At 40.6% G+C, this 24425-nt stretch overlaps 2 protein-coding genes across 4 annotated transcripts; one reads left to right on the forward strand and one right to left on the reverse strand.

The window, feature by feature from the left end:
* Positions 1-4952: 4952 nt before the first annotated feature.
* LOC110502307 (zinc finger protein 518A) lies at positions 4953-11619 on the forward strand. 2 transcript variants are annotated; one of them, XM_036959887.1, is made up of 3 exons: positions 4953-5440; positions 6609-9152; positions 9328-11619. In XM_036959887.1, the coding sequence occupies exons 2-3, from the start codon at positions 6623-6625 to the stop codon at positions 10113-10115; spliced, it is 3318 nt and encodes a 1105-aa protein (XP_036815782.1). In that variant the 5' UTR covers positions 4953-5440; positions 6609-6622; the 3' UTR covers positions 10116-11619. The 2 variants fall into 2 exon arrangements, with proteins under 2 accessions (XP_036815782.1, XP_021435918.2); XM_021580243.2 differs by having other exon boundaries at positions 4956-5375.
* Positions 11620-11737: 118 nt separating this feature from the next.
* LOC110502308 (B-cell linker protein) lies at positions 11738-23994 on the reverse strand. Of its 2 annotated transcripts, none has more exons than XM_036959888.1 (22): positions 23957-23994; positions 19266-19331; positions 18041-18087; positions 17783-17823; positions 17477-17594; positions 16761-16876; positions 16577-16646; positions 16312-16395; positions 16130-16155; positions 16005-16030; positions 15811-15867; positions 15621-15651; positions 15426-15477; positions 14475-14538; positions 14319-14346; positions 14188-14218; positions 13908-13983; positions 13698-13729; positions 13459-13514; positions 13179-13262; positions 12859-13014; positions 11738-12746 (listed from the first exon to the last, which is right to left on the reverse strand). In XM_036959888.1, exons 1-22 carry the CDS (start codon positions 23983-23985, stop codon positions 12630-12632), a joined length of 1407 nt encoding a protein of 468 aa, XP_036815783.1. In that variant the 5' UTR covers positions 23986-23994; the 3' UTR covers positions 11738-12629. The 2 variants fall into 2 exon arrangements, with proteins under 2 accessions (XP_036815783.1, XP_021435919.2); XM_021580244.2 differs by lacking the exon at positions 23957-23994 and adding an exon at positions 21934-22476.
* Between the last annotated feature and the right edge of the window lie 431 nt (positions 23995-24425).

Raw genomic sequence — 24425 nt, forward strand, 5'->3', positions numbered from 1 at the left:
GACAGAGAAGCCTTGAGTGACGAAATGGACTATTTTTCTCGTGAATATCCCAGCCCCTTATTATCTAAACCAATCACAGCTAGGCAAGAGTCTGTATTTTCTCCATGTCTAAACAACTTTGTAATTTCACATTTTATTCATAGATTACATAAGAGTTTTTAGGCATTTCTGCAACAAAAAAACGCACATTGATGAAAATAAGTTCAAATGCCTCTCCTGTGAAGTAGTAACGTGCGTCACATGCCCAGCTTTCTGTAACGGGTCACAAATAGTTCAACGTCAAAACATATTCAGCCAGATCTAGAATAAAGTTTGATGGGTATTCGTTGGTATCTTCACCTCTCAGGTAGTGAACTAGGGCAGTGTGTGGAAATGCTGGTGTACAGCCTCTAATGAAGAAAGGTGCCCCCATGAGTAATATCAGCTATTACATCAAAACAGGAAATGTCCATTTCAGAATTAATAAACTTCATGTCTGAAATGAATGGCTGGGAAAGTACTGTACTGTGTAGCCTATACTGTGATATTTACCCCATCCTAAAACACCGTATCAGGTTGACCTGTTTCTAATTTGATGGATACTAGCATGGTCATTGTAAATTCATGTCTCCCATTTCAAATACAAAAAAGCTGGAGTTGTTTCAGCTGGATGGTGTTAGATAGGCCTAAGATGTAGCATCCTATGTCATGATCTGGTGGATTTACACAGCAGCGTAAGAGGAATCAGTTTAGGCTTAGGTCAGTATCAGACACCTCTGAGTGTGCATTGTGCAGTGTTGAAGAATGACTGTGTTTGGGATGATCTGTAACCCGCTAGCACCTCCCCCGGTAAGAGGGGAATGAGGCAACCTCACAGAGTTACACACAAGGATACTTTATTGACGACATACAACAGACATTGTTTGGGAATGATGGAAATGGCAGTGGTTTTTAAACATGCCTACTATTGGTCCAGAGATAAAATTGAAATGTCGCTGTCCAGGACAGAGGTGAGCTTGCTGCTCTCTCTCTGCTTGGAGGAGACTGCAAGAAGAGTGACCTGCAGAGCCAGGCTGATGGGCCGATGACTGGACCCCTGGGAATAGCACCTAGCGACCAACCAATGGCCAGTGTATGACCCCCTAGCATGCTAGGCTCCTGCTGGGCGTAGGGGTGCCTACTGAAGAGTCAGAAAGTCCGAAAGTTTGTTGTCTCTGAGGGCTGTGAGATTGTGTTAAGAGTCACTGGCAGGGATTTCGGTAACATCCAGTGTGATAACAAAATGCCTTTAATAAACCCATGAAATGACTGGTGTCCCGACTTCGAGGACTAAGCTGTTTTTATTCGATTTTTATCAAACTATATCTGACCGTATCAACCAGGTATCATTGGAAGCACCTGGAACCTGTGCTTCGAATGAGTACAGATTTGCTCCCCTCCAGTGGATAGTAGTGGTACTACACCCTAAAATGACAAACCTTCCACATTGAATTTGGCTCATGAGATTTAAAGGAAAATTCACTTTTTTTTAAAACCAAATCTATCTTTTTTTAATGTAAATGTAATGTTATAGAAGTGTCCCGACATTGTTTTTCTTATATTTCACTTGCTTTTGAGAAAGTTACCCCACCCTGTACTTGCTTCCCATCTCCCAGCGTCTGTGGTTATAGAACCGTTACAATTACATTTAGTTGGACTCGAGCGATACTCTTCCGTGTGCGAGCATGCGCATGCTTTCTCGTTCCGATTATGGTCATGCAAGACATGAGGAAACACATGCATGCCTGCACACGGAAATGTACACGGACTACCGCACCACTTACAGCCGCATATTTGGTACCAATGTTTTCTTTTCAAACAAGGGATTGCAAATAACCAACGTTCATCATTATAGAACAATACATCAGCCCCCCCAGACCTCCTGGAGACTACAAACAAGAAAAATGCGAATGGGCTGCTCAATATGCATTGTTTTGTGTAGGCCTATTTTTTTGTCAGTGTCTGACAGAGCGGGCCAAAGCTGCAAGTGAAATGAATGGAAGTACTGTTAGTGCCACAGAAATTGTTCCATTTGGTGATTTCGTCACCATTGCTCATAACTTAATAATACGTTTCAACAGTATACGACAAGTAATCCTCCATGTACTTTCATGCAACCTCTGTTTAAAACAATTTCTGGAAATGATTGTAAGGGTGAAAAGACAAATACATTCACATTTAAAATGTTAATAGTCACGAAGAAAACAGGCGCTGCCTCCATTATTCCAGCACCATTTCAACTTCCACATTTCAAAATTCAAAAGGCACTCGCACATCTGAGCTATCTTTTTTGCAGGTGCATGGTAACAGTGAATACAATGAAGAAAAAATAAGAAACCCGTGCACTGCTCTTCATAGTTACACTGCTCTTTATTAAGCTTTTACGTATCGGCCTCATGGCCTTCGTCACACATTTTGTGAGTATTTTAAATTAGCACCATTATGTAAACATATCCACATCCGTTCCGCGCATCGAATGTGGTTGGAGTCGAGAGAAAACAAATAAGTACTACCAAATATAACAATGTGCTTTTCATAGATGTTCAAATAGTGTGTACATAAAACGTATTAACACGTCTGTAAAACCACAATGAGGACATAGACCTACCAAGCAAGTGTTCATACATCATTGGGTACAGCGCAAGAAAAACATCAGAGTAATCTGAAATGAGGGCATAATTAATACTCACAATTACAACATAACGTATAAGCATTTCTGTCTGGAGGGTGAAAATACAGAAACATATTTTGCTCAGAGTATTATTTATATGACACCCTCTGTCTGATATATTAACCTTCTCTATGCCACAAAATCTAAAGTTAGAAATGTCATGTTTCAGGTCATTAAAATATTTTGCGACTGGATAATCCCTGTCGTTTCTCCTGATTGAACTTTTATGTTCACAAATTATGTTTGAAAGAAAGAGAGATTTACCTACATAACTCAGCCCACATGGACATTTAATCGTGTAGATAACAATGGGGTGGATGTAGCAGGTAATAATGTCATTTATTTGGAACCGTTTTCCTGTATGTGGGTGGCAGAAATATTCACACTTCATCATATTGTTGCACTGTGCGCAACCTCTGCATTTATAGCTACCATTCCGAAGAGGGCGTAAAAGAGCCTGGCCGATTTTCTTTTGCGGCTGGCAGTTGGCATGGAACCACTTATCGCGTAAATTGCGACCTCTCCTATAATACAATTAGTGGTGGATTCTTAAATTCTGCCGGCAAAGCTGGGTCCGATGATAAAACATGCCCGTGTTTCTTGACAACATCTCCCACTGTTCGAGAGTTCAACGTAATATGTGGTGGTGAACATTACAGAGTCTTCTTTAGCTCTAGCGGGTCTTTTTTGTAGCAGCTCATCTAGTAGTGTTCTCCCCCAATACCAAACTAAGAGCTTCATCCACACATTGTGAAGAGTAGCCTCTTCTTCTAAATTTATTACGCACCTCCCCTGCTTTTTCTAGATAGTCCTCTGTGGAGTGGCATATCCGGCGCAGTCTGTTTGCCCTCGACTCCAAACACATTCGAATGCTCGGAACGGATGTGGATGGGGCTATGTCTACATAAGGGTGCTAATTTTAAAAACTCACGAAAGCTCTGACGAAGGCCGTGAGGCCGACCGCAAAGCTTATTAAAGAGCAGTGTGCAGGTTTCTTCTTTTTCCTCAACTTCAACATAATCAAATCACCCCTGCTTCGTCTAATACAGTGACAACTAAAAGCTATCAAAAACAATTTGCTCCAATTAGAGAAACATGTTAACTCAACCTACTTGTAGAGAAACGCCAATGCTATCCTCCTCTCTTTCATTTTGACGAAACTGTCTCTCACTCTGTCATACAGTACAGCTTTTATTTTTTGATGTCCTTGGCTACCTAGCTAAAAATCCTTCGTGGCTAGCCTAACTTCTATTCATGGGCAACGTTAGCTAGTTACACTTTGTCTTCTAGGCCTACATCTAGCTACACATTGAACTTCCAACCTCCCGGCCAGGGGCACAACAATATATTAATTAATGTTTGGATCAGAATCGCTGTTATAATTATTGGAGAATTTAGTAAAAACAGTCCAAATCCCTATCTCCTTCGTGACTAATTTAGGAAAAGGGCCAATTTTAGCTAGCTGGCTAGCTAGCCACCGGAAGACAACAACAAAACGAATGTAACAAGTCTACGTTTTTCTGCCAATAACATATGCTCTCAATTGGATTTGATGGGAGTGACGCCAAAATCCAAACACGCTTCCCTTCACACTTTTTAGTTGGTGCGCCAGGACCATTCAGATGCTCAACTTTAGCTCAACCTGATTGGCACATTTGTTATACTTTTTTGTCAAGGTAGCCCAGATGCTCGCTGGCTTCTCTCGCCTTCAATGCTACGGACGGCAACAATGTCATACTCGTTTGAACCAGACAGCATCAGACAGATGGCCTACACGTAGAGGCAGAGGGGCGCTGTTTCGCTCGCTCGGATGCTTTCTCCTGTGAGATACATTCAACCTCTTGCGAATTGAAGGAACATTATGAAACATTGGGACGAAATATACATTTTAGTAGTTTTTTTTTCTTCTTCATGTTTGGTTGCCCTTGGCATCCATGCATACAAGCCACTGATTAGCGCTGTATCCCAAGCATGTCTTCAACCCACATCCTTGATCTGTTAGTCCAAACACCTTTTTCCATTGAGCAAGCAGCAAAGGACATGGGCACGTAGCCTCCTGCTTCCTCCCTCAAGAATCTTTAGTCTCTCATGTGATTTAATCAGCAGGCTTCTTTGGTCTGACTGAGGCACCATCCCACCCTTAGCAAAGTGGTCAAAAGGGGATTATTCCCTTCCTTTGCTAACAAATATGTTACCCAATTAGCCTATCACATACAAGTGAACATTTACCCAGCAGTAATTACCTTACATCGTATTATTATTATTTTTAAGGGTGCAATCTACATTTTTGTATTTCTTTTTCATAATAATCTTCTCACTGACAGGCTGACAACAAAATACCAAGAAGAGATGGATCAGTGAACAGTGGGCTATTTGGAGGGGCAAAGGAAGTGCAATCTTGTTATGACTCCCTCGGACAGTTATAACACTGTTATAAACTATGGCGCTGCACGTACTGAAAGTAACAGTAAAAAAAGGATTATACCGACTCGCCATATAATAAAACACTTTTGGATAGTATACTCAAGCCGTGTCTCTATCGTGTAGGCTAAACGGTGCAATGAGCAACTATTCATCCGTTCTGGGAGGCTACTCTGTCGTACAGCTCCCGCTCAACTCTGCGTAATCCCCGGATGAAGCTGTCATGGCTGCCATTCGCTGAGCTGTCAAGCCTACAAAAACAAAGGTAAAAGCCAACCGAAGTCTCGAATTATGTCGTCGTTGTCAATCATATCGGAGTTTTACTCAGCGGTAAATACATTTTGGTTGAGCTACATTGATGATATTAACTTTTTTTGTCGTGCAATTTTTCGGTGCACTTTGTCACAACCTAAGCTCTTCGTGTGTATTTAATTCAAATCAGTCAATTGGCAAATCAGCCAGCCGTTCGAAAGCTCACACTTCAGAGTGAATGTTTTACAACTCAGTGAGGTGATGATGAGTGATGGTCGAAGTAAAAATCGGAATTGCTTTCAAACAATACATTAAACGCGTTTGTTTGTTACATGTTAATGAACCTTCTCAGTGTGTTTGTTTTGGTCAAGTCAAATAGCACAATAGAAATGGCTGACAGCTTTGACCTGATGCAAAGTTGACATTCTGTAATACATTTTTTGCGGCCAGCAACCAATTTAGCGTATAATATTTTCTTCTACGGAGAACTATTGGGATATAATTTGAACAGGTGTGCTTTAGCATAGAATCTCTTCTTTGACTGAGATCCATTACAAATGCAATTTTTTGTCAGATTTGGTGGATTATTGCAAGTCCTTTGGTCAGTCACATTGAGAAATGTACATGGCACATCATTTGAGTAAACGATTATGGAGTAAGACATTTCCACTATAGTAAATAGTCTGAAATGTAATTACATTGAATCTGCAACAGGTGGATAAGGTTGACCCATGCTGTTGGTTATGTTGTGAGAACATGCACTACTTAGGCATACACCAAGCAGGTAGGCTGCAGAGTAGTTTTGCATTTTGAAAATTGTAGGCTACAAGCCTTATAGTGAGACTACTGCACTACAAGAGTTTGCACTAATGTGCACTTATTGACTGTGGTAATAAAACACAGCATCATTCTTGTATAAATGATTTTAGATCAGGATAATTTTATCCCCATTTCAAAAATACATCCTAATATGGTATTTTCTCAGGTCTGATCTCTGTAAACTAGATTCCGAGGGGACATTTGCATATATTTGATGGTTGCCGGTTTATAGACCAGGAAATTGTTAAATTGGTGAAAATGTTTTGTGCTGGGCTATTTACGCATCTTCTCTCAAAAATATTTAACCAAGTTAAATCAATATGGTTGACTGTTTATGTTTTTTTACAATGAGGTCAGAGGTTCATTGTCTATAATGAATGTCTGGCTTGCAATCAATTGTTGATTGTTTCTTTTAACTCTGTTACAGAGGCCTGAATTGATATGGATCCAGCACGCGCTGAATTAGATGTCCCTGCTGGAGGTAATATAAAAGTTGTCGAGGATGACAGAAACTGGAACAAACGACTCCGTCTCAGGAAAGCTGCCGTTCAGCCCCCAGCCATGCAAAGTAAAGATAAGCATGGGCCAAAGAAGATAACAGAGGACATGGAGAAAAGCACAGAGCAGACGTATTTGAAGAAGACGCCCCTTAAAGTTCAAGAGGGTCAACATGTGACAAAGGTTTCTGGAAATATACTTGGGTTTAGATGCTCTGAATGCAAGGACAGCACAGTATTCAGCCCTAATGACTTACTGAGGCACTTTCAGGAGACTCACCCAGGAAGCCAACCAATTTTTCCTTGTGACATGTGCAGTTTTATTACACATGAATTCTCCCGCCTTAAAGTCCACCAATTAGGCCACAGAGACACTTTTGTCAGCTGCAACATATGCAATGACAATGTCCAGCACACCCTCTTGCAGCTCACCACACATTTAAACATGCACCACAGCTTGAACGGCCACTACTGTTGTGAGAAGTGCAAGTTCTCCACAAGAGATGTAGGAGCATTTTTGGAGCACCTGTATCTACATAACATTGCGCCACAAGCAGGTTCTGCTGACCAGGATTTGATGAGACATCTCATGGCCAAAACAGCACAATTCCGCTTCAGTTGCCAGTTCTGTGACTATAAATCTCATCGAAAATATATCATCACAAGGCACATGGCCACCATTCATGGTGAAGAGAAGAGCCAGAAAAACAAGCCGAAAATGAAAGATGTTGATCCTAAAACAGTAGATAACTCATCTCCAAGACTGAAGCACACAGTGACGAGTACAGTGAGGGAAAATAACTGGATGTCACAAGGCTGTCTTTCTCTGCCGGGGGAAGGATTCCTGGATAAATATTGCAGATTGTCAAATCCAGAGAGGGCTTTGGAGGAGACAAAGCAATTTTTAGAGAAGTCTGTGGCTGCTGAAACAGGTGGGCAGACATGGAACGAAGCTCTTAAGACTGTACTTTCAAATGTGCCCCAAGCCATCACTTCCTTTTCAAACTCAGAAAACTGCATGATATCCAATCCTGGATTCACAAACACAGACAAAGACCTCACTGTCCTCATGCTCAAAAACAAGATTTCAGTTCCTCCGGATGTCACTACTGAAGCCATTGGTTTCAAAATGGTGGAAGGCAAAAAACATTTGGTTCTCAAGGTTACACCAGCAGCAAAGCAAGAGACCTCTGACACAACAAAGACGTCATTGTGTGTCACTGAGCAGGAATCAGAGAAGATTGCTTGTCAAACTAGTGCTGGGGACTCCAATGCAAACGGATGCCAATTAAATTCAACTATCACCCCAAAGACCAGGCCACCCAGTTGTCCAGAATCATTCTCGACACAAAATGATATTGACACTATTTCAACCCTAAAGTTAGTGGAATATGATCAAACTCAAGAAAATAGAGAAAACCAGGAAACAATGGTTGGCCAGGAACACCAGAGACATGACGCAGAACCCAAAGATGTGAATCACTGTGAAGATACGGCAGAGGACATGAAAGTGCCGAAGTTGACAGTGGAGAAAAGTGAGAAAAAGCTCAAATCCTTTCCTGAAGCTCTGTGCTCTTCCAAGACTATGGGGGACAAAAAAAAGTGGAGCACGAAAGTGGTCAGCCCTAAAACTGTAGAGAAAAAATCATCACCAGCATTAAAGCTCCTCCTGAAGAAGAATCCAGTTAAGGAAATGCAGTGGATGTCACAAGGTACTCTTCCCCTGTTAGGAGGAGGTTTGCTGAACAATTCCCACAGACTAGAGCACCCACAGAAAACTTTGGAGGAGACGCAGCAATTTCTTAAAAGAGCACTGTCAACGGAAAATGGCAAAAAGAAACATACCAAGTCCAAAGTGGTCACACGATTGTCAAAGTCAGAAGGAGGCTTTATTCCAAACCTTGGACATTTCAGCACCAGAGTTAACAACCTTAGTGCCCTCATGGTAAAAAATAAGATTTTAGTTCCTCCCAATTGCACTACAGAGGCCATGGGTTTCAAAATGGTGGACGGCAAAAAGCATTTGGTTCTTAAGGTTACACCATCAGACAAAACAGAGGCATCCTTGCATTCCATTGAGACAAAGGAAGACAACACTCTATCTGAAAGTTGCACTATGAGCCAGAACAGTTTAGTTGTTGTCGAGAAAAGTCAGCCAAGTTCTAAAATCCCTCCAAGCACCATAACAAAGAGTAACTTAGAATATCATTTTGAAAATGTGGAGCTTCCAAACACTAATGTCAGTTTTGAAAACAGAGAAGGAATGAACAATGGCATGGATTCTCATGTCCTAGGTGGCCAACATTGTCCAAGGGTAGGCCTACCTCATGTATCTAATGGAGCCAAATCAGATGGAAATGATTTGGACCAGATAACGGAAGATAAGCCTGACCTGGAAGGGGTTGGAACTACAGAAGCTCAGGTCATCATGGTGTCTCCCTCCCCTATACTCAATTACCTTACTTCCCCACAAGGTAATTAATTAAATCTGATTTGTTAATTGTATTTCCCTTATTGACTTCTGATTACCTGTCTTGCATGATTCTGTCCATGCCACTCTATGTTGTATGGATAGACATTATTGTAGCAGTTTACTTTCCTTTTTACTGAACTAATTGGGATTTGTTCTCTTTTTGAATATTCCAACAGGTATAACAAACTGGTCAGAGATTCCAGTCCACACTCCAGATGTTTATTCTCAGGACTTCCCTCCCAATACCACACTAAGAAATGGAGGAAAACAGGAGGTCTTTGACAGGATTTGCCTCTCACCACAGCAAAACAAACAGAGAGTCAGAGGAAAGAGGCAGAGCGAACTGTCCACAGAGGACTCTCTTGAGCCCCTCTCAAAAGCCAATAAACCCTCCAGCAAAGTTGTGGAAGAAAAAGAGGCTTCACCAGCAGCGGCGCATCACTGGGAGCCAGGCCCTAGAGATGTGGAGAGGACCCTGAAGCTATTGCCATTAAGTCCCACTCAACTCATTACACGTCCAAGGGGAGACCAGCCTGTTGTAGTGCTAAATCACCCAGACACAGACATTCCCGAGGTTACAAATATCATGGAAACAGTCCACAGGTACAAAGGGGAGGTCCAAAAAGTTTTGTTGTCTCGAGAAACATTGAAGGCCTTTGCAGGCATGGGTTGTAATATGTTTAGGGCAAATGCCCCGACGAATGCCTCCGTCTCTCATCAACGTATGTGGCCTGAGAGCAGAGTGAAAGAGAGATTCATCTTGAAATTGAAGCTGAAAAAGATGAGCAGAAAGAAGTACAAAGTGGTGAATGCAATCTCTCACAGCACTGAGCCTCCATTACGATTTAGCTGCTGGTTTTGTGGCCGAGTCTTCAGTGATCAGGAGGTCTGGATTGGACATGGCCAGCGCCATCTGATGGAATCTACTAAAGAGTGGGATAAGCTGAAATGTGAAAAGTCATAATGCAATCTACACTGGATTCAAAGTTGAGAAAGGTGCTCCTGCACAAAAGCAATGGACAGAAAATATTAAATTAATTTCACTGTCTTGTTAGAGAATAATGTTGATAATGATGACAAAATAATAGTGTACAAAATCTATGTAACAACATGAGTTCTTTGAAAATACAGGGCTCTAACACTCAGGTAAAGTTTGCATTATTGTTATTATTTTTTATGTTAATTTTTTTTCATTTGCTCATATCTAAGTATTTAATTTGAAACCCACTTATGTTTCGGTGCTACCATCGTTTTAGATAGGATGCAATCTATTTGTTGTTTCAGTTATGTCTAACCAACATGCAATGCTATACAAGTTGATGTAAGTACATTGTCATAGGGACTCTTTCACAGAACACTGTAATAAGGACACGAATGAGCCATACTCCTAAAGCTCTCAACATGAACCTTTAACATTATACCGGTATGTATAGTGTGTGTCATATGATTATAGTTTTTGGAGGGGATGGCAGGTTTCCTATGTTACTAGGCTTTATCAAAATTTTTTGAAAAGCTATATTATTTGACATTTTATTTCAGATTTTCAGATGTACATTGTGTTTTATCCCCCCCCCCCCCCCCCCCACACACACACACACAATCCCTGTTAAGGCCCATAGAAAATAGGGAATGTTTTTGTTTGAATGCATACAGTACAATATGTACCAAAAATATTAATGGTTTCGAATATAGTAGTATCCATATGTGGGGCACATTTTGTTAAGTTAGTCCTGCACTAGTAGCAGGAGTAGTCCAAAGTATTCACCTTTTTATAATTGAACGAAATCCATAGTATGTTATAGGATGACTCATGGCATGTCTGCATATAGCCTAACAATGCTGGTTTTACATGCAAAATATTGTTTTTCTGAAAGAAATTCCTATTGTGACTTGAAATGATTGTTTTTTTAATAGGATTATGAACAGACAGTGACTATTTCTTCCCATTATCTCACTTTATGAAGCTTATGACAATATTGATATGCATGTTACTGTATGTTTCCTTATGTTCTGAAAGTGTCCATGGAAAGGGATACTTTTAGTTAGTCAGCACAGGACCATTGATCAAATGGACCCACATCATAAATACACATAGCACATCTTTCTGACCATACCCTTTCTGCTTGCACACGTCAGCATTAGTCATCCACCATGTATTTCTGCATTCAAACAGATAATTGTCAAAGTGTCTCTCCACATCACAATCACAGTGCATCATTGTAATGGCGCGTATGTTCAGCAGCCCCTCTAGGCATCTCTTTCTCTCTCTCTCTCTCTCTCTCTGGCATGGATGAATTATAGGACGTACCTGGTTTGGAATAGTAGTCAGGGAAAGAGGTACAATTTTGACTTAGGAAATATTTGTTTTTCTCCAAGTGCCTGACCTTTACACAATGAATATGTATTTATCTTGATACACACCTGGTAGCATTATGTGTTGTACAGATCAATAAATACAAATAGTTTGACAATATATGTGTGATTATTGAATATGTATGTAAGTTGGGTAACACAATTAAGAAAGGAAAGGTATATCAATCATTTTGAGTTAATGAACACAACTAAAGAATATAGTAGAAAACTCAATGCTGCAGATATTTTTTTTATCTATTGGTGTTGCTTTCCAGCATCATACACCATTCACACATACTGTAGTTACTTTCTATTTATAATATTTCTACAATATTTTATTCTTTAAGAATACATAATGCCACTATTTAAGGGGCTATGTTTGGTTGGTAGAAAAGACCCCATAGAATGCAAACACACGTTTGAAAATGTACACACATGAACTATTTTACTTAATTGGCACAGTACCAGTCCCGGAAACATGACCCTAGGCAACAGCATTGACTAGGGTCCGGTAATCATGACGGACTGACTTAGTACATTTCGAAAAGAGGGAAAAAAATTGTTCCAGGAGGGTCCTCTTCAGACAGGCACCTCTCCCATCAAACCACGATTCAAAGTTTGCAGGCAAAACCTTTGCAGTGGTTTTAGTGAAGGTAGTTGATGCAATCTAGCCAATTACCAAATGCACTCATTAAAAATAACCTCTGTGATCTTCATCTTGATAGCTTCTATTTTGTGGCCGGGGGATGTTGGCAGGGAGAGAAGGCAGTGATGTAGTTCTTCTATGTCCATCTGACGTTATATGACGTACAGACGTGTTAAGCTGGAGCATTGGTACATTGCCAAAAGCAACCCGTCTGTCTAGAGAGACTAGCACATTACAGTAAGTCAATTTCATTCTGGTCTTGCTTGGATAGCCATGACTGGGTGAATGTGACTAGACTAATCCAACTGTTTGTCACAAACCCTGAACAGATGGTCAGTAATTTCAAACTGAGAGCAGCATCAAATTGCCTGATGACTTGCACACAGGTCTTACACTAGACGCACTGATTTGGAATGTGACTCCCAAGTCCGAACCTTAAATCCCTGATGATCCATAGGACTAGTTAGGATCTAGTGAGGCCTAAGGATTCACAGCATAGCACAGTTTGGTAGAGTCCTTGGAGTTACTCTGGCTGTCAATCAGTACCAAGGGGTTCCTCTGATGGTTCTCAATGATGTGGGAAACACTGGTGAAACGCTGAGGGAATACAATAAGAGGTGTCAGGCCTACAGGTTAGGAATCAGGCCATCTATATTTCATGGATATCAGAAAATTGTTTTGTAGCCCATCAAGATGAGATGTTGTCTACCTCCTCTCCTTTCTTCTCCCTCCCGAGTGCGTATCGCTGCGATGCTTGGATGTAGCGCACTGGGATGTTGTAGACTCTACTGTTGTAAAACACCACTAAAGTGTATGGCTGCTGTGTGTCCTGACCAGAGCTCTTCCTTATGAGGAAGGATCCATCCTGAAACAAAGGAGATGCACAGTACAGTCAGCGGGAGCAATCCAAGTGTCATTCTTATCCTAACACCTGTGATTTAGTTTATTAAAAAAATGCAAGTCGATCTGAAGACTGTGATTATAATAAGAGTATGTTTAATTGTCTGTATTCATGTGAGTGAGACTCGCCTTATTTGAGCGAACCAAGGCATCCTCAGCTGTCTTACGGTCACAGGTGCTGGCATACCAGGGTTTCTTCAAGACATCTGTCCCCTACAACAACCACAAAAATACAGAAACAAGGAAGTGTGTTTAAAGTCAAGTCCATGTGGCCCTAATATGCTTTGCAGTTTTCGCAAACTTTAATAGTGTATTAATCCATGCATTGTGCATGCCATCACCAGTATTTTGAGCTACGTTGTGGTATGTTATAAATAAAATAGTGACATTTAGGTCAACTTTTTATCACCTCTTCAGCATCTGTTAACCTTTTTTCATCTGTGGGTACAGTTCCTCTATCAGGTTCTGGGAATTAGAAAAAGTTTTTAAAAAAATACTAATTTAGTGTTGTGTAGACACAGCAGAATCCATTCACAGAATAAATGTTTGCTGTGCTGTGTCACTGTCAGGGTCGAGGTTATGGTCATCTGCCTGTGGCCGTTTGCATATCATTCATAATCAACATGACTCTCTCAGACCTGTACTTACTGTGAGATGTAAACAACTGTGGCAGAGGAATCCTGCAGTAGAGAAAAGAAGAACATTCCGGAATAATTTATATTGGCCTTGACGCATGTCGGTTTGTGCTGTCTTGCTAACTCTGCAAGACAGTACACACATATCTGGGGCCAGGCTATAAAGAGATATCTGCTCGGCGCAAAATAGAGAGATTTCTTATGAAGACATGATGTTTCTTACTTGGCACACTTGTATTCAGAGGGCTGGGGTGTGGCCGTGAGTTTCTGGTTAATGTGCCTCGTGGCCAGTGCTGTGCCTGTGGAAAAGCAGATATAGCAAGAGAGTGTGTTACAGTGGTCAACTATTATACAAGTGGATGACTGCATAAACACTTTCTGGATTTAACAATTTAACAATTTACAGCAATACAATTCATTGAATTGTGTGTTTTATTTACTGTAATGCATTTCATAGGCATAAAAGGTTATGAAATCAAAACAGTTTAGGAATAGGTAACTACCTTCATTTCCCCCGGATGCAATATCTGGCCTCTGAAAAAAGACAAACATGATCACCCTGCACCATATCCCATAGAATTTAGAATTTCACACTTTGTTTTTTTCCCAAAATATATTTTTGAGTTTCCCCTACCGGTCTAAAATATGGCTTCAATGGCTTCCTAAAATAGAGAGGATTATGTGAGTTATGTCATCCCTGAAACCAGACTTTTCCGGTGCTCTTCTAAGTGAACGAGCAGCCAGCAATGAACAGAAAATATGATATATAATTTTAGTGAGTGACACGTACGTCTCTCTGGGCATTGGTTTGGGAAGTGCAGGCAGGGGCTTTTGCCCAGACGCTGAACTGCCAGCTAGGAGAACAGAGATGACATACAGTAAATTCACACATATAAAGTAAGTTCTGTTAAGTAACACAATGTTAAGTTATTTTATGCTCTTTTACAATCTTTTAACTTCCATTCATTGTAATGTATGTTGTGTTGTGTCTCATGTACAGTGCCTCTTCAGAAAGTATTCACACCCCTGGACTTTTTCCACATTTAGTTGTGTTACAAGGTGGGATTAAATTGGATTAAAATGTCTTTTTTTTTCAAAGATCTACACAAAATACTCTGTAATGTCAAAATGGAAGAAAAAAAAATGTTTAAAACAAAATATGAAAAATACACACAAATATAACTTGATTACATAAGTTTTCAACCCCCTGAGTCAATACATGCTGGAATCACCTTTGGCAGCGATTACAGCAGTCTTTCTGGGTAAGTCTATAAGAGTTTTGCACACCTGGATTGTACAGTATTTGCACATTATTCTTTTCAAGCGTTGTCAAGTTGGTTGTTGATCATTGCTAGACAGCCATTTTCAAGTCTTGTCATAGATTTTCAAGCCGATTTGTTTAAAATTCACTGCTCGACTGAGGGACCTTACATATAATTGTATGTGCGAGGTACAGTGATGAGGTAGTCATTCTAAAATCAGGTGAAACACTATTACGCACACAGAGTGAGTCCATGCAACAGACTAATGTTCCATTTTTGTTTTGCATCTGGCAATCCACTAGATGGCATAATTAGCCAATTGAAGTAACTACCAACATAGTACATCAAATATTTTGGAGGATATGGAACAATGCTCTTCCTTAATAGTTGTCTGTTTTCTTTTAGAATGTATTATTGCCACATTAATGTTTGAAGGTTTAGTCATTTGGCTGATGGTGGTAATATGGATATATACATACTTAATTCTGGATTGCAGGCTTCATATTCAGCATCATCTATGGGCTCCTGGACCTGGATGACAATAACAAAAACAAATGGTTAACAATTCCAATGCTGATAATATCCCATCTTTACTGTTCTATTACTATCTCATCAAAGAAAGTATTTGGGGTCAGGTACAATGTCCAGAGTCTCTTTGGTACAGTAGAACTTACTGGGATTGGATGACAACTCTTCATGTGCATTCTGGAGAGAGAAGAGAACATATTAATTATTCATGTCAGTGTGGCAACGAAACAGAAGAAAACGACCTCATGTTTATTAAATAGTTTATCGTTCAATTGCAGTCGTGCATAAAATCCATGTTTCCTGGTCTCCAGAAGAAGTTGTAGTCATTGTTAGCACCTTGGGCTGGCTCTAGGGGGCAAACTCTGTCTAGGGACTCTGAGGAGTGGGGAAGGTCTGTAAAAAAAAAAAACTGTCATTTTTGTGTCTTTTTCCAATAAATAGATATTTAGATACTGTATTTCTGTCAGGGGAAATGTTGATCCCATTTGACCCAGTCTGAAAAGTGCTTCCGTCCCTGAACCAGAACTGACCTGCTCACTGTGGGAGGAGAGTTTTCCTTTAGATGAAAGAGAACATGGGACACATCAAGCATAGTCCTACAGTCATTAACTATACTATTCATTGTAATGTATTAGCCGTTGGTTATCAAACCTACCTCCATGTCAGGGACTTCATACACATCTGAAAAACAAAACAAAAAGACTAAGCCTCAAATATCTAACTCAGTCGGGCACATTAAGCGCAATAAATGAAATGTGTAGAAATCTGTTGAAATTCAATCAATCCCCACAAACAATTCCAGATATTCAGTGCCCCTGCTGAGATGCAGACGCATACCTGGGCTATTTGAGCGCTCTGGCACAGTCTTGGACATTGAAGGACTGCTCGTTATTGGTTTGCCTCTTCCATGCATCAGACGGTCTGAAGGGAGGTTTACATGTGGATTGTATGTTGACATTAAGGTGTCTTGTTAACGTTTGTCTGACGATGATTGGCAACAGATAAAAATGTGCAATGGTTTCATGACACCTGTATGTTGAAGATAAGATCATTCAGGAACATAGTGTACATGGTGCCTGATTCATTTATTGGGACAGCTTACTAGCAGGTGATTCCTCTGTGGGGTTTATATAGTTGTCTTCATCGTCACTTTCTGGGTTGACGTAGTCTTCCTAAAGACAACGATCATACAACGTGTCATGAAAAAGTACGAGGCAAATAATGTGTCAATATGCTGTCATGAAAACAGAAAACAATTTTTGTTTTGCCTAACAACTTCACATTACTTCATCATAGTCCTGCTGGTTGGGTTTAGGGGGCAGTGATGGTGACGGTTTGGTGGTCTTTGGAGGCCAGACGGGCTTCCTGGGGGAGGGGCTTCCCGGCCTGTTGCGGCAGCTGTCTGGGAAAAGAGAAGCAAAAGCAGAAACAGGACATCAGGATTTGCATAACGCTACAACACGTGGTCATTGCGGCGCTCTGTGTCGGTCACGGTCCACTGACTACCCACTGGGCACATACTGGTTCAATCGACACTGTTTCCACGTCATTTCAAGCGGTCACTCAGAAATATTAATCAGCCGTTTCCTTCATGCATGCAAGCATGCCAAATATGTGATTTATATACAGTAGTCCTCCTAACATGAGCTAAACATAGCTTCTACATTAAATAGATACATGTAGATAGAGGAGAGAGTAGTCTTGAATAGCCAGACATGGTATTCTTTCATTTGTTACCTAGAAGCTTGGCATGCATGGCTGCATGATGAGTAGTGTTGTGTGTGTGTACTGTGTGTGTGTGTGTATGTGTTAGAGAGAGAGTAAGAAAAGGGAAAGGGGGATACCTAGTCAGTTGTACAACTGAATGCATTCAACTGAAATGTGTCTTCCACATTTAAAGTAGTAGTTTTGTGTGGTTGTGCGTGTGGGTGAGTGCCTGCGTGTGTGCATGCCTGCATGGATGCGTGCATGAGTGTGTGTGGCAGAGTGGACGAGATCTCACCTATGTATTCCCCCCTGGGAAAGGAGGCAGACGAAGTGGAGGGGAAGACTCTCTGACAGGGAGGAGGCTCATAGCTGTCATCCTTCTCCTCTTGAGGGAACTCATAAGTGTCACTGTCCTGCAACATCATGATATCGTTAAGATGCTCAGTCCCACAGCTTTGGTTGATGTAAAGTGTAAACACTGTACAGCTGCTGACATGAGTCAAACCTCTGTGGGAGCACTGTCAGATGCAAGTTTATATTAGAAGCATTTCTCTAACATGTTAGTGTTTTAGAATCAATACAGCATGTGGATTGAACTCACAAACTCTTTTTCAGACCACTGTTCTTCCTCCACGTCATTACCTGTAAAGATAAATATTAAATGAGGGCCCCACAGTATGAGATGCAAAGTCATTGGAAATTACAGCATTGGGAAGACATGCATCATAGCTTCTGAAATCATATTCTGAACATATTGCTGCAAAAATATTGCTGACCATTGTCCCCAAAAACAAACTATTGTCACTATTATATACACTAGTTCAAGGGCCACATTGTGAGACATGTAGATAGGTCTTACCGTGATAGTCTTTTACGGGTAGTTTTGGAGATGACTTGTTTTGAAATCTACAGTACAGACAGACCAGTTAGGAGTAAAAGGCAAAGTTTTAGAAACAAGAATGGACTTAACTATTTTTAGACATTCAACTTTGGGCCTGAAGAGTGATTGTACACATGAACGTTACCCCTCCCAGTTCTGTGTAGTATCACCTCCTCATTCTGAAACCTATGTCATTTCTTCATGATCTATTACTGAATTCTTGAATTCTACAGCATGTTAACGTATACAGTTGTGTGCCAGCGGCTCCGTTTCAAGGAGGGAGAGAGAGAGAGAGTAAAATCACCTGTCTGTACATGTTTCTCTGTTTGTCTATTTTCAGATTGAAGAAAGAGGAATAGTCACTTATCACCAAGGTTACTGTAGTAAACTAAAACTGAAACCAATCATGAAAAAACGATTTAGTAAACTGAAATAAAATAATGAACAAACCTGTAAAAAAAAAAACTGTACTGAAACTATTATTTTGCGGGTTAATGTAGCCAGGCGAATGCGATATTTCGATCAGGCATAGCTTGTGCATTACTATCACTAGCTATCACTAGTTAACCTGCAAAAAAAATCTTCTTGGTAGCTAATTTGATTCTTCTTACAAAAGTTGAAAAGCTTTGGATTGGGTTAAACATGGGCCAGATACGTTTCCACCAAACTTTTTGTCTCGGGGCTATTCCTTTTAAATCCAAGCCACATTGAAATTTACTTTAGAATTTCCACCTAACCTAAAATATATGACATATATTTTTATACAATTAAAACTAGCAAATCAGCTCTCAAAAATAACTGAAACTAAACTCAATTCCAAGTCAAAACCCCAAAACTAAACAAAATAAAAACTAGTTAAAAAACTTGAATAACCTTGTTTATCACCACAAAAAAAACATTGAAGAAATTATACCATGTGGGTGCACTGCACTCTCAGCTGAACTGAGCTGAACCGAGCTGTATTTCCAATGCCATACATACCGTAGTTCTGTTCTTGTTCCCACATATAGAGATGCTGGAATCTCATTCCCCTCATATACTGCATTTCAGATAAATGCCTCTACCTCGTCAGTGTAGTGTATAACTCAATATAATGAACTAGGGGCACAACTGGTGTCCTTGCAAACTTATGGGTAACAGAGAGTAGTGTTAAGCAATGCTCTCTGTTTATGGAGTGTCAAACATTTATTTTTGATAATCTGACCTTCTCAGCCTGTTTAGGATGCTGCCATCAGTCTTCTTCATATCCTGGACCATCTTCTGAAGCTGGCTGGAAGACGCGTTTAAAGCTTCTCATTAAAGGTATCATATTTCACAAAAATCATGCAGTGTTCATAAACGTAATACGGTACATAACTGTTAATACCATTTGGAGACAATAGCACGTGCTAGACAAAATGTTACAGCACACACATACGGTGCATTCGGAAAGTATTCAGACCCCTTCCCTTTTTCCACATTTTGTTACGTTACAGCCTTATTCTAAAATGGATTAAATACATTTCTTCCCTCATTAATCTACACATAATACCCCATAATGACAAAGCGAAAACAGGTTTTTAGATATGTTTGCAAATGTATTAAACTTAAAAAACAGAAATACCTTATTTACACAATTATTCAGACCCTTTACTATGAGACTTGAAATTGAGCTCTGGTGCATCCTGTTTCCATTGATCATCCTTGAGATGTTTCTACAACTTATTGGAGTCCACCTGTGGTAAATTCAATTGATTGGACATGGTTTGGAAAGGCACACACCTGTCTACATAAAGTCCCACAGTTGGCAGTGCATGTCAGAGCAAAAACTAAGCCATGAGGTCAAAGGAATTGTCCGTAGCGCTCAGAGACAGAATTGTGTCGAGGCACAGACCTGGGGAAGGGTACCAAAAAATGTCTGCAACATTGGAGGTCCCCAAGAACACAGTGGTCTCCCTCATTCTTGTGGCCTACCCTCAAGTGGCCTACCCTCCATACAATGACGGGTAGGCCACCATTTTAAATAATAATTTGTTCTTAACTGACTTGCCTAGTTAAATAAAGGTTACATAAATAACAGTAAAAATTCTTAAATTGAATAAGTTTGGAACCACCAAGACTCTTCCTGGTGCTGGCCATCCGGCCAAACTGAACAATCGGAGGTGAAGGGCCTTTGTCAGGGAGGTTAGCATTGTCATTCTGACAGAGCTCCAGAAGGACAACCATCTCTGCAGCACTCCACCAATCAGGCCTTTATGGTAGAGTGGCCAGAAGGAAGGCACCCAAAAGGCACCTAAAGGACTAAATAAGATTCTCTGGTCTGATGAAACCAAGATTGAACTCTTTGGCCTGAATGCCAAGCTTCATGTCTGGAGAAACCTAGCACCATCCCTACAGGGAATCTTGGTGGTGGCAGCATCATGCTGTGAGGATGTTTTTCAGCGGCAGGGACTGGGAGACTAGTCAGGATCGAGGGAAAGATGGACGGAGCAAAGTACCTCAGGACCTCAGACTGGGGGCGAAGGTTCACCTTCCAACAGGACAACGACCCTAAGCACACAGCCAAGAAAACGCATGAGTGGCTTCTCTAAATGTCCTTGCGTGACCCAGCCACGAACATATCTGGAGAGACCTGAAAATAGCTGTGCAGCAACGCACCCCATCCAACCTGACAGAGCTTGAGAGGATCTGCAGAGAAAAATGGGAGAAACTCCCCAAATACAGGTGTGCCAAGCTTGTAGAGTCATACCCAAGAAGACCTGAGGCTGTAATTGCTGCCAAAGTTGCTTCAACAAAGGGTCTAAATTATTATGCAAATTAAATATTTCCGTTTTTCATTACACCCACCGGGGGTACTTGACCTATACACAGGGTGTACTTGAGAAGACTCATGAGACCATAGGCTTTCTGGTAAAATGCACATGAAGGGGTACTTCAAGGGTATTCTGGGAAGAGCTGAATATACTTGCTGGTACAGTAACCGAAAAAAGGTTGAGAACCACTGGAGCAGCTGATACAATAGTAGAGACCACTTATGGAATGTATCACTTCTTACCTTACACTAGATGGCAGCATGACGCTATTTCTAAATTCTAAATCCCGTTTTTTGCTTTGTCGTTATTGTGTGAAGATTGAACAATTGAATGCATTTTAGTATAAGGCTGTAACGTAACAAAATGTGGAAAAAGTCAAGGGGTCTGATATGTGTATATGTGTGTGTATATATGGCAAGGTCTAAACATTTGGCTCTGGCAAAAACCATAGTTCCAGTCTTTCAGAGTCAACATTCCATGTTGGCTAGCACTTGGAGGTGAAGATTCACACCCATGCACACTCAGACTCACTCAATCACCGAAGCCTGCATGCAATTACAGATTGAGAGCACGAGGAGACAGGTGTGAGACGTGTAATTACAGTAACATCCACATGAGTCAGTCTTCTCTTACCACATCCCCTCTCACTTTAGAGTTTGATTTATGTAACAGCCTGCCAGAGCCATCAGAAATAAACTGTTTTTTTGCTTTAAACACATTTTTTTTACTGTTTAAAATAATCTGGATGCAACATTGGATGGAATAGTTGCTGTGGCCTACAATAAGGTACAGAGAAAAACATTGTCTGGTAAATGTATTATTGTGAGCATTGCAGAAAACAGATGTACAGTACAACTGGTTGGAACTTAGTGTACACAATTATATATTTACAGTAGTCTTCACTTGCCAGTTGCCACTACGCCATCTATAGAAATAGGTCGTCATTGAATAATAGGCAGAATTTAAATTGTAAAAAAAAAGTTTGGTTTTGATTACAACGGTTAACAACATAACATATTTCCCAGTGTTACAAATACATTGACCAACATAATATTGCATGCAAACATGGGTATCTCTTACCGAAGTGTTGCACTTGCAGGAGCTGTGAACTTGTTCAGTGTATCCATATCTTAATGAGTAAATTGACCCGAGAGGCGACCTGCTGCGTCTAGCCACTGTCCAGCTCAATGTTTGCGTTGTGAATGAACTCACTGGCACTGGCTGCCTGCCTAAAATGTCATCATAGCTGTGGGAAAATAATAATACCTCTGCAAGAGCAAGCACTTCTCCTTTCCACTGCTCGAGTTTGGTCATGAAGACAATTCTGTTTTCAGTGTAATTTGGATTTACACAATAACATTCCCACCACACAACATGGCAGATTAGAAAGATAAATATTGCCCCTGCTGTGACAATACTCTGACCAGCCAGCACAGTAAACAGAGAGGGGAGCCTTTACTGACATTTGTCAATTGTCCAAGAGATGGAAATACACAGAGGTTGCTAAAATACACAAAAAAAACATCATCCAAAGCCACTGTTGAAACGCCTGCCTGATGCTTTTCCTGTGCAATATACAGGCTCAGTCTGTTGGGCAGTCAGGAACATTTTTCAATAAGGGTTCTAGTCAGGATTCACGCTGTGTTTTTAAGTGGTATTAGGCTCAATTGGCATTGGAACATACAGTATAATTAGCAAATTACATGGGTTGACTGTGCACTCTAGTTAATCAATGACGCAACAAAAAAAGCTCACATTCCTATTTCCAGGGGTCTGAATTGTTACAATATTCTGTTTCTTTTTGTGGGGTCATGTGTTCCAACAGGCAAGACAACAGAAATGTTTAATAACATGGCTTTGAACATGGTCATGACCTCTTTGAACGTCTACCCATTAGCCACAAGCCTACCCATATGAGCAGAAATTAGACATAGACTACTACACACTTAGAAAATAAGGTGCTATCTAGAACCAAAAAGGGTTCTGCTATGGAGAGAGCCGCAGAACCCTTTTGGAACCCATTTTTCTAAAAGTGTAATAGTACATTATCGTAGCTCATAAGCAAGTACGGTTTCTGTTTCACATACCTTGACAGTTAACTCATGTTGCTTATTTAGTATAGATTGGAGCTATGTTTAGTTAGCCATGAAGCGTAACATATAAGAATAGTAACTATTACACCACTAGCAGATCTTGATCAGGAGAGGCCATTTTACATTTCCCTCTAGAGCTCTGGCTCCCTAATAATCCATCTGTTTGGATTCTCCATCAGATATCAAACAAACCAAACAATAGAACAACAGTAGAAACACTGAAACAAGGCAGGGAAATCATGAACTTGTTGGTGTGAGGCTCAATTGCTTATTCAACTTCCTTATTGCACAAGTTTATGATTAACCACATGAAAACGGGAACTCATAAGGAAAGAGTTCACAGTAAATGCATCAGCCTAGTAATATAGATTGTCAATTTTTACCTTGGAGAGGAAAGTGAGAGAGGCACACGCACACGCGCACACATGCACACGCGCACACGCACGCACGCACGCACACAGGAAAACAGGAACTCTTAAGGAAAGAGTTCACAGTAAATGCATCAGCCTAGTAATGTAGATTGACCATTTTTACCTCGGGGAGGAAAGTGAGAGAGGCACATGCATGCGAAAACACACGCGCGCACACGCACACACACACACACACACACACACACACACACACACACACACACACACACACACACACACACACACACACACACACACACACACACACACACACACTCTCTCTCTTTGTCTTTGCAGTGCTCTCTTGGTACTTGAAAGGGGCAGCAGGTAGGGGTGGCAGGTAGCCTAGTGGTTAGAGCATTGGGCTAGTAACCGAAAGTTTGCTGGATCGAATCCCTGAGCTGACAAGGTAAAAAACTGTTGCTCTACCCCTGAACAAGGCAGTTAAACCACTGTTCCCTGGTAGGCTGTCATTGCAAATAAGAATTTGTGTTCTTAACTGACTTGCCTGGTTAAAAAAAGAGGTATCTGCTGTGTTCACATGAGGGAAGACCACAAGAGAGAAAGACACACACAGAGTATGAAGAGAGGGTTACTCACAGTTGATGGATGAGGCTGAACCTGGTCATATCACTGTCAGACAGATTCTGTATGAGAAGCAGAAAGATAGATATAAAATATTTTTTAAATTCAAATCTCTGTGTTCTTTACTGTAAATTAATGTGTTGTTATGTTGGGTTTTGTAAAATAACATAACAATCTGTCATTCTGATCGAAGGTGGATACAAATAGAGTAGTATATAACTGCGATAGCAGAGTAGATCAGTGTTTTCCGTTTGGGGTACAAGGACTTGGTACTTGGCCTATCCACAGGGTGTTCTTGAGAAGACTCATGAGACCATAGGCTTTCTGGTAAAATGCACATGAAGGAGTACTTCAAGGGTATTCTGGGCAGAGCTGAATATACTTGATGGTACAGTAACCGAAAAAAGGTTGAGAACCACTGGAGCAGCTGATACAATAGTAGAGACCACTTATGGAATGTATCACTTCTTACCTTACACTAGAT

This window comes from Oncorhynchus mykiss, chromosome 23 (assembly GCF_013265735.2).
Source record: "Oncorhynchus mykiss isolate Arlee chromosome 23, USDA_OmykA_1.1, whole genome shotgun sequence".
Taxonomy (NCBI): domain Eukaryota; kingdom Metazoa; phylum Chordata; class Actinopteri; order Salmoniformes; family Salmonidae; genus Oncorhynchus; species Oncorhynchus mykiss.

What these genes read in the sequence shown, in the direction of transcription:
- LOC110502308 (XM_021580244.2), bottom strand. Translation starts at nt 21,980, where the DNA reads ATGGATACACTGAACAAGTTCACAGCTCCTGCAAGTGCAACACTTCG. An exon ending in TCTCCTCCCACAGTGAGCAG is followed by an intron (nt 15,868 to 16,004) that starts GTCAGTTCTGGT and finishes TTTTTTTTACAG; the next exon opens with ACCTTCCCCACTCCTCAGAG. An exon ending in ACAGTTGTTTACATCTCACA is followed by an intron (nt 13,515 to 13,697) that starts GTAAGTACAGGT and finishes TCTAATTCCCAG; the next exon opens with AACCTGATAGAGGAACTGTA.
- LOC110502307 (XM_036959887.1), top strand. Translation starts at nt 6,623, where the DNA reads ATGGATCCAGCACGCGCTGAATTAGATGTCCCTGCTGGAGGTAATATA. An exon ending in TTACCTTACTTCCCCACAAG is followed by an intron (nt 9,153 to 9,327) that starts GTAATTAATTAA and finishes ATATTCCAACAG; the next exon opens with GTATAACAAACTGGTCAGAG.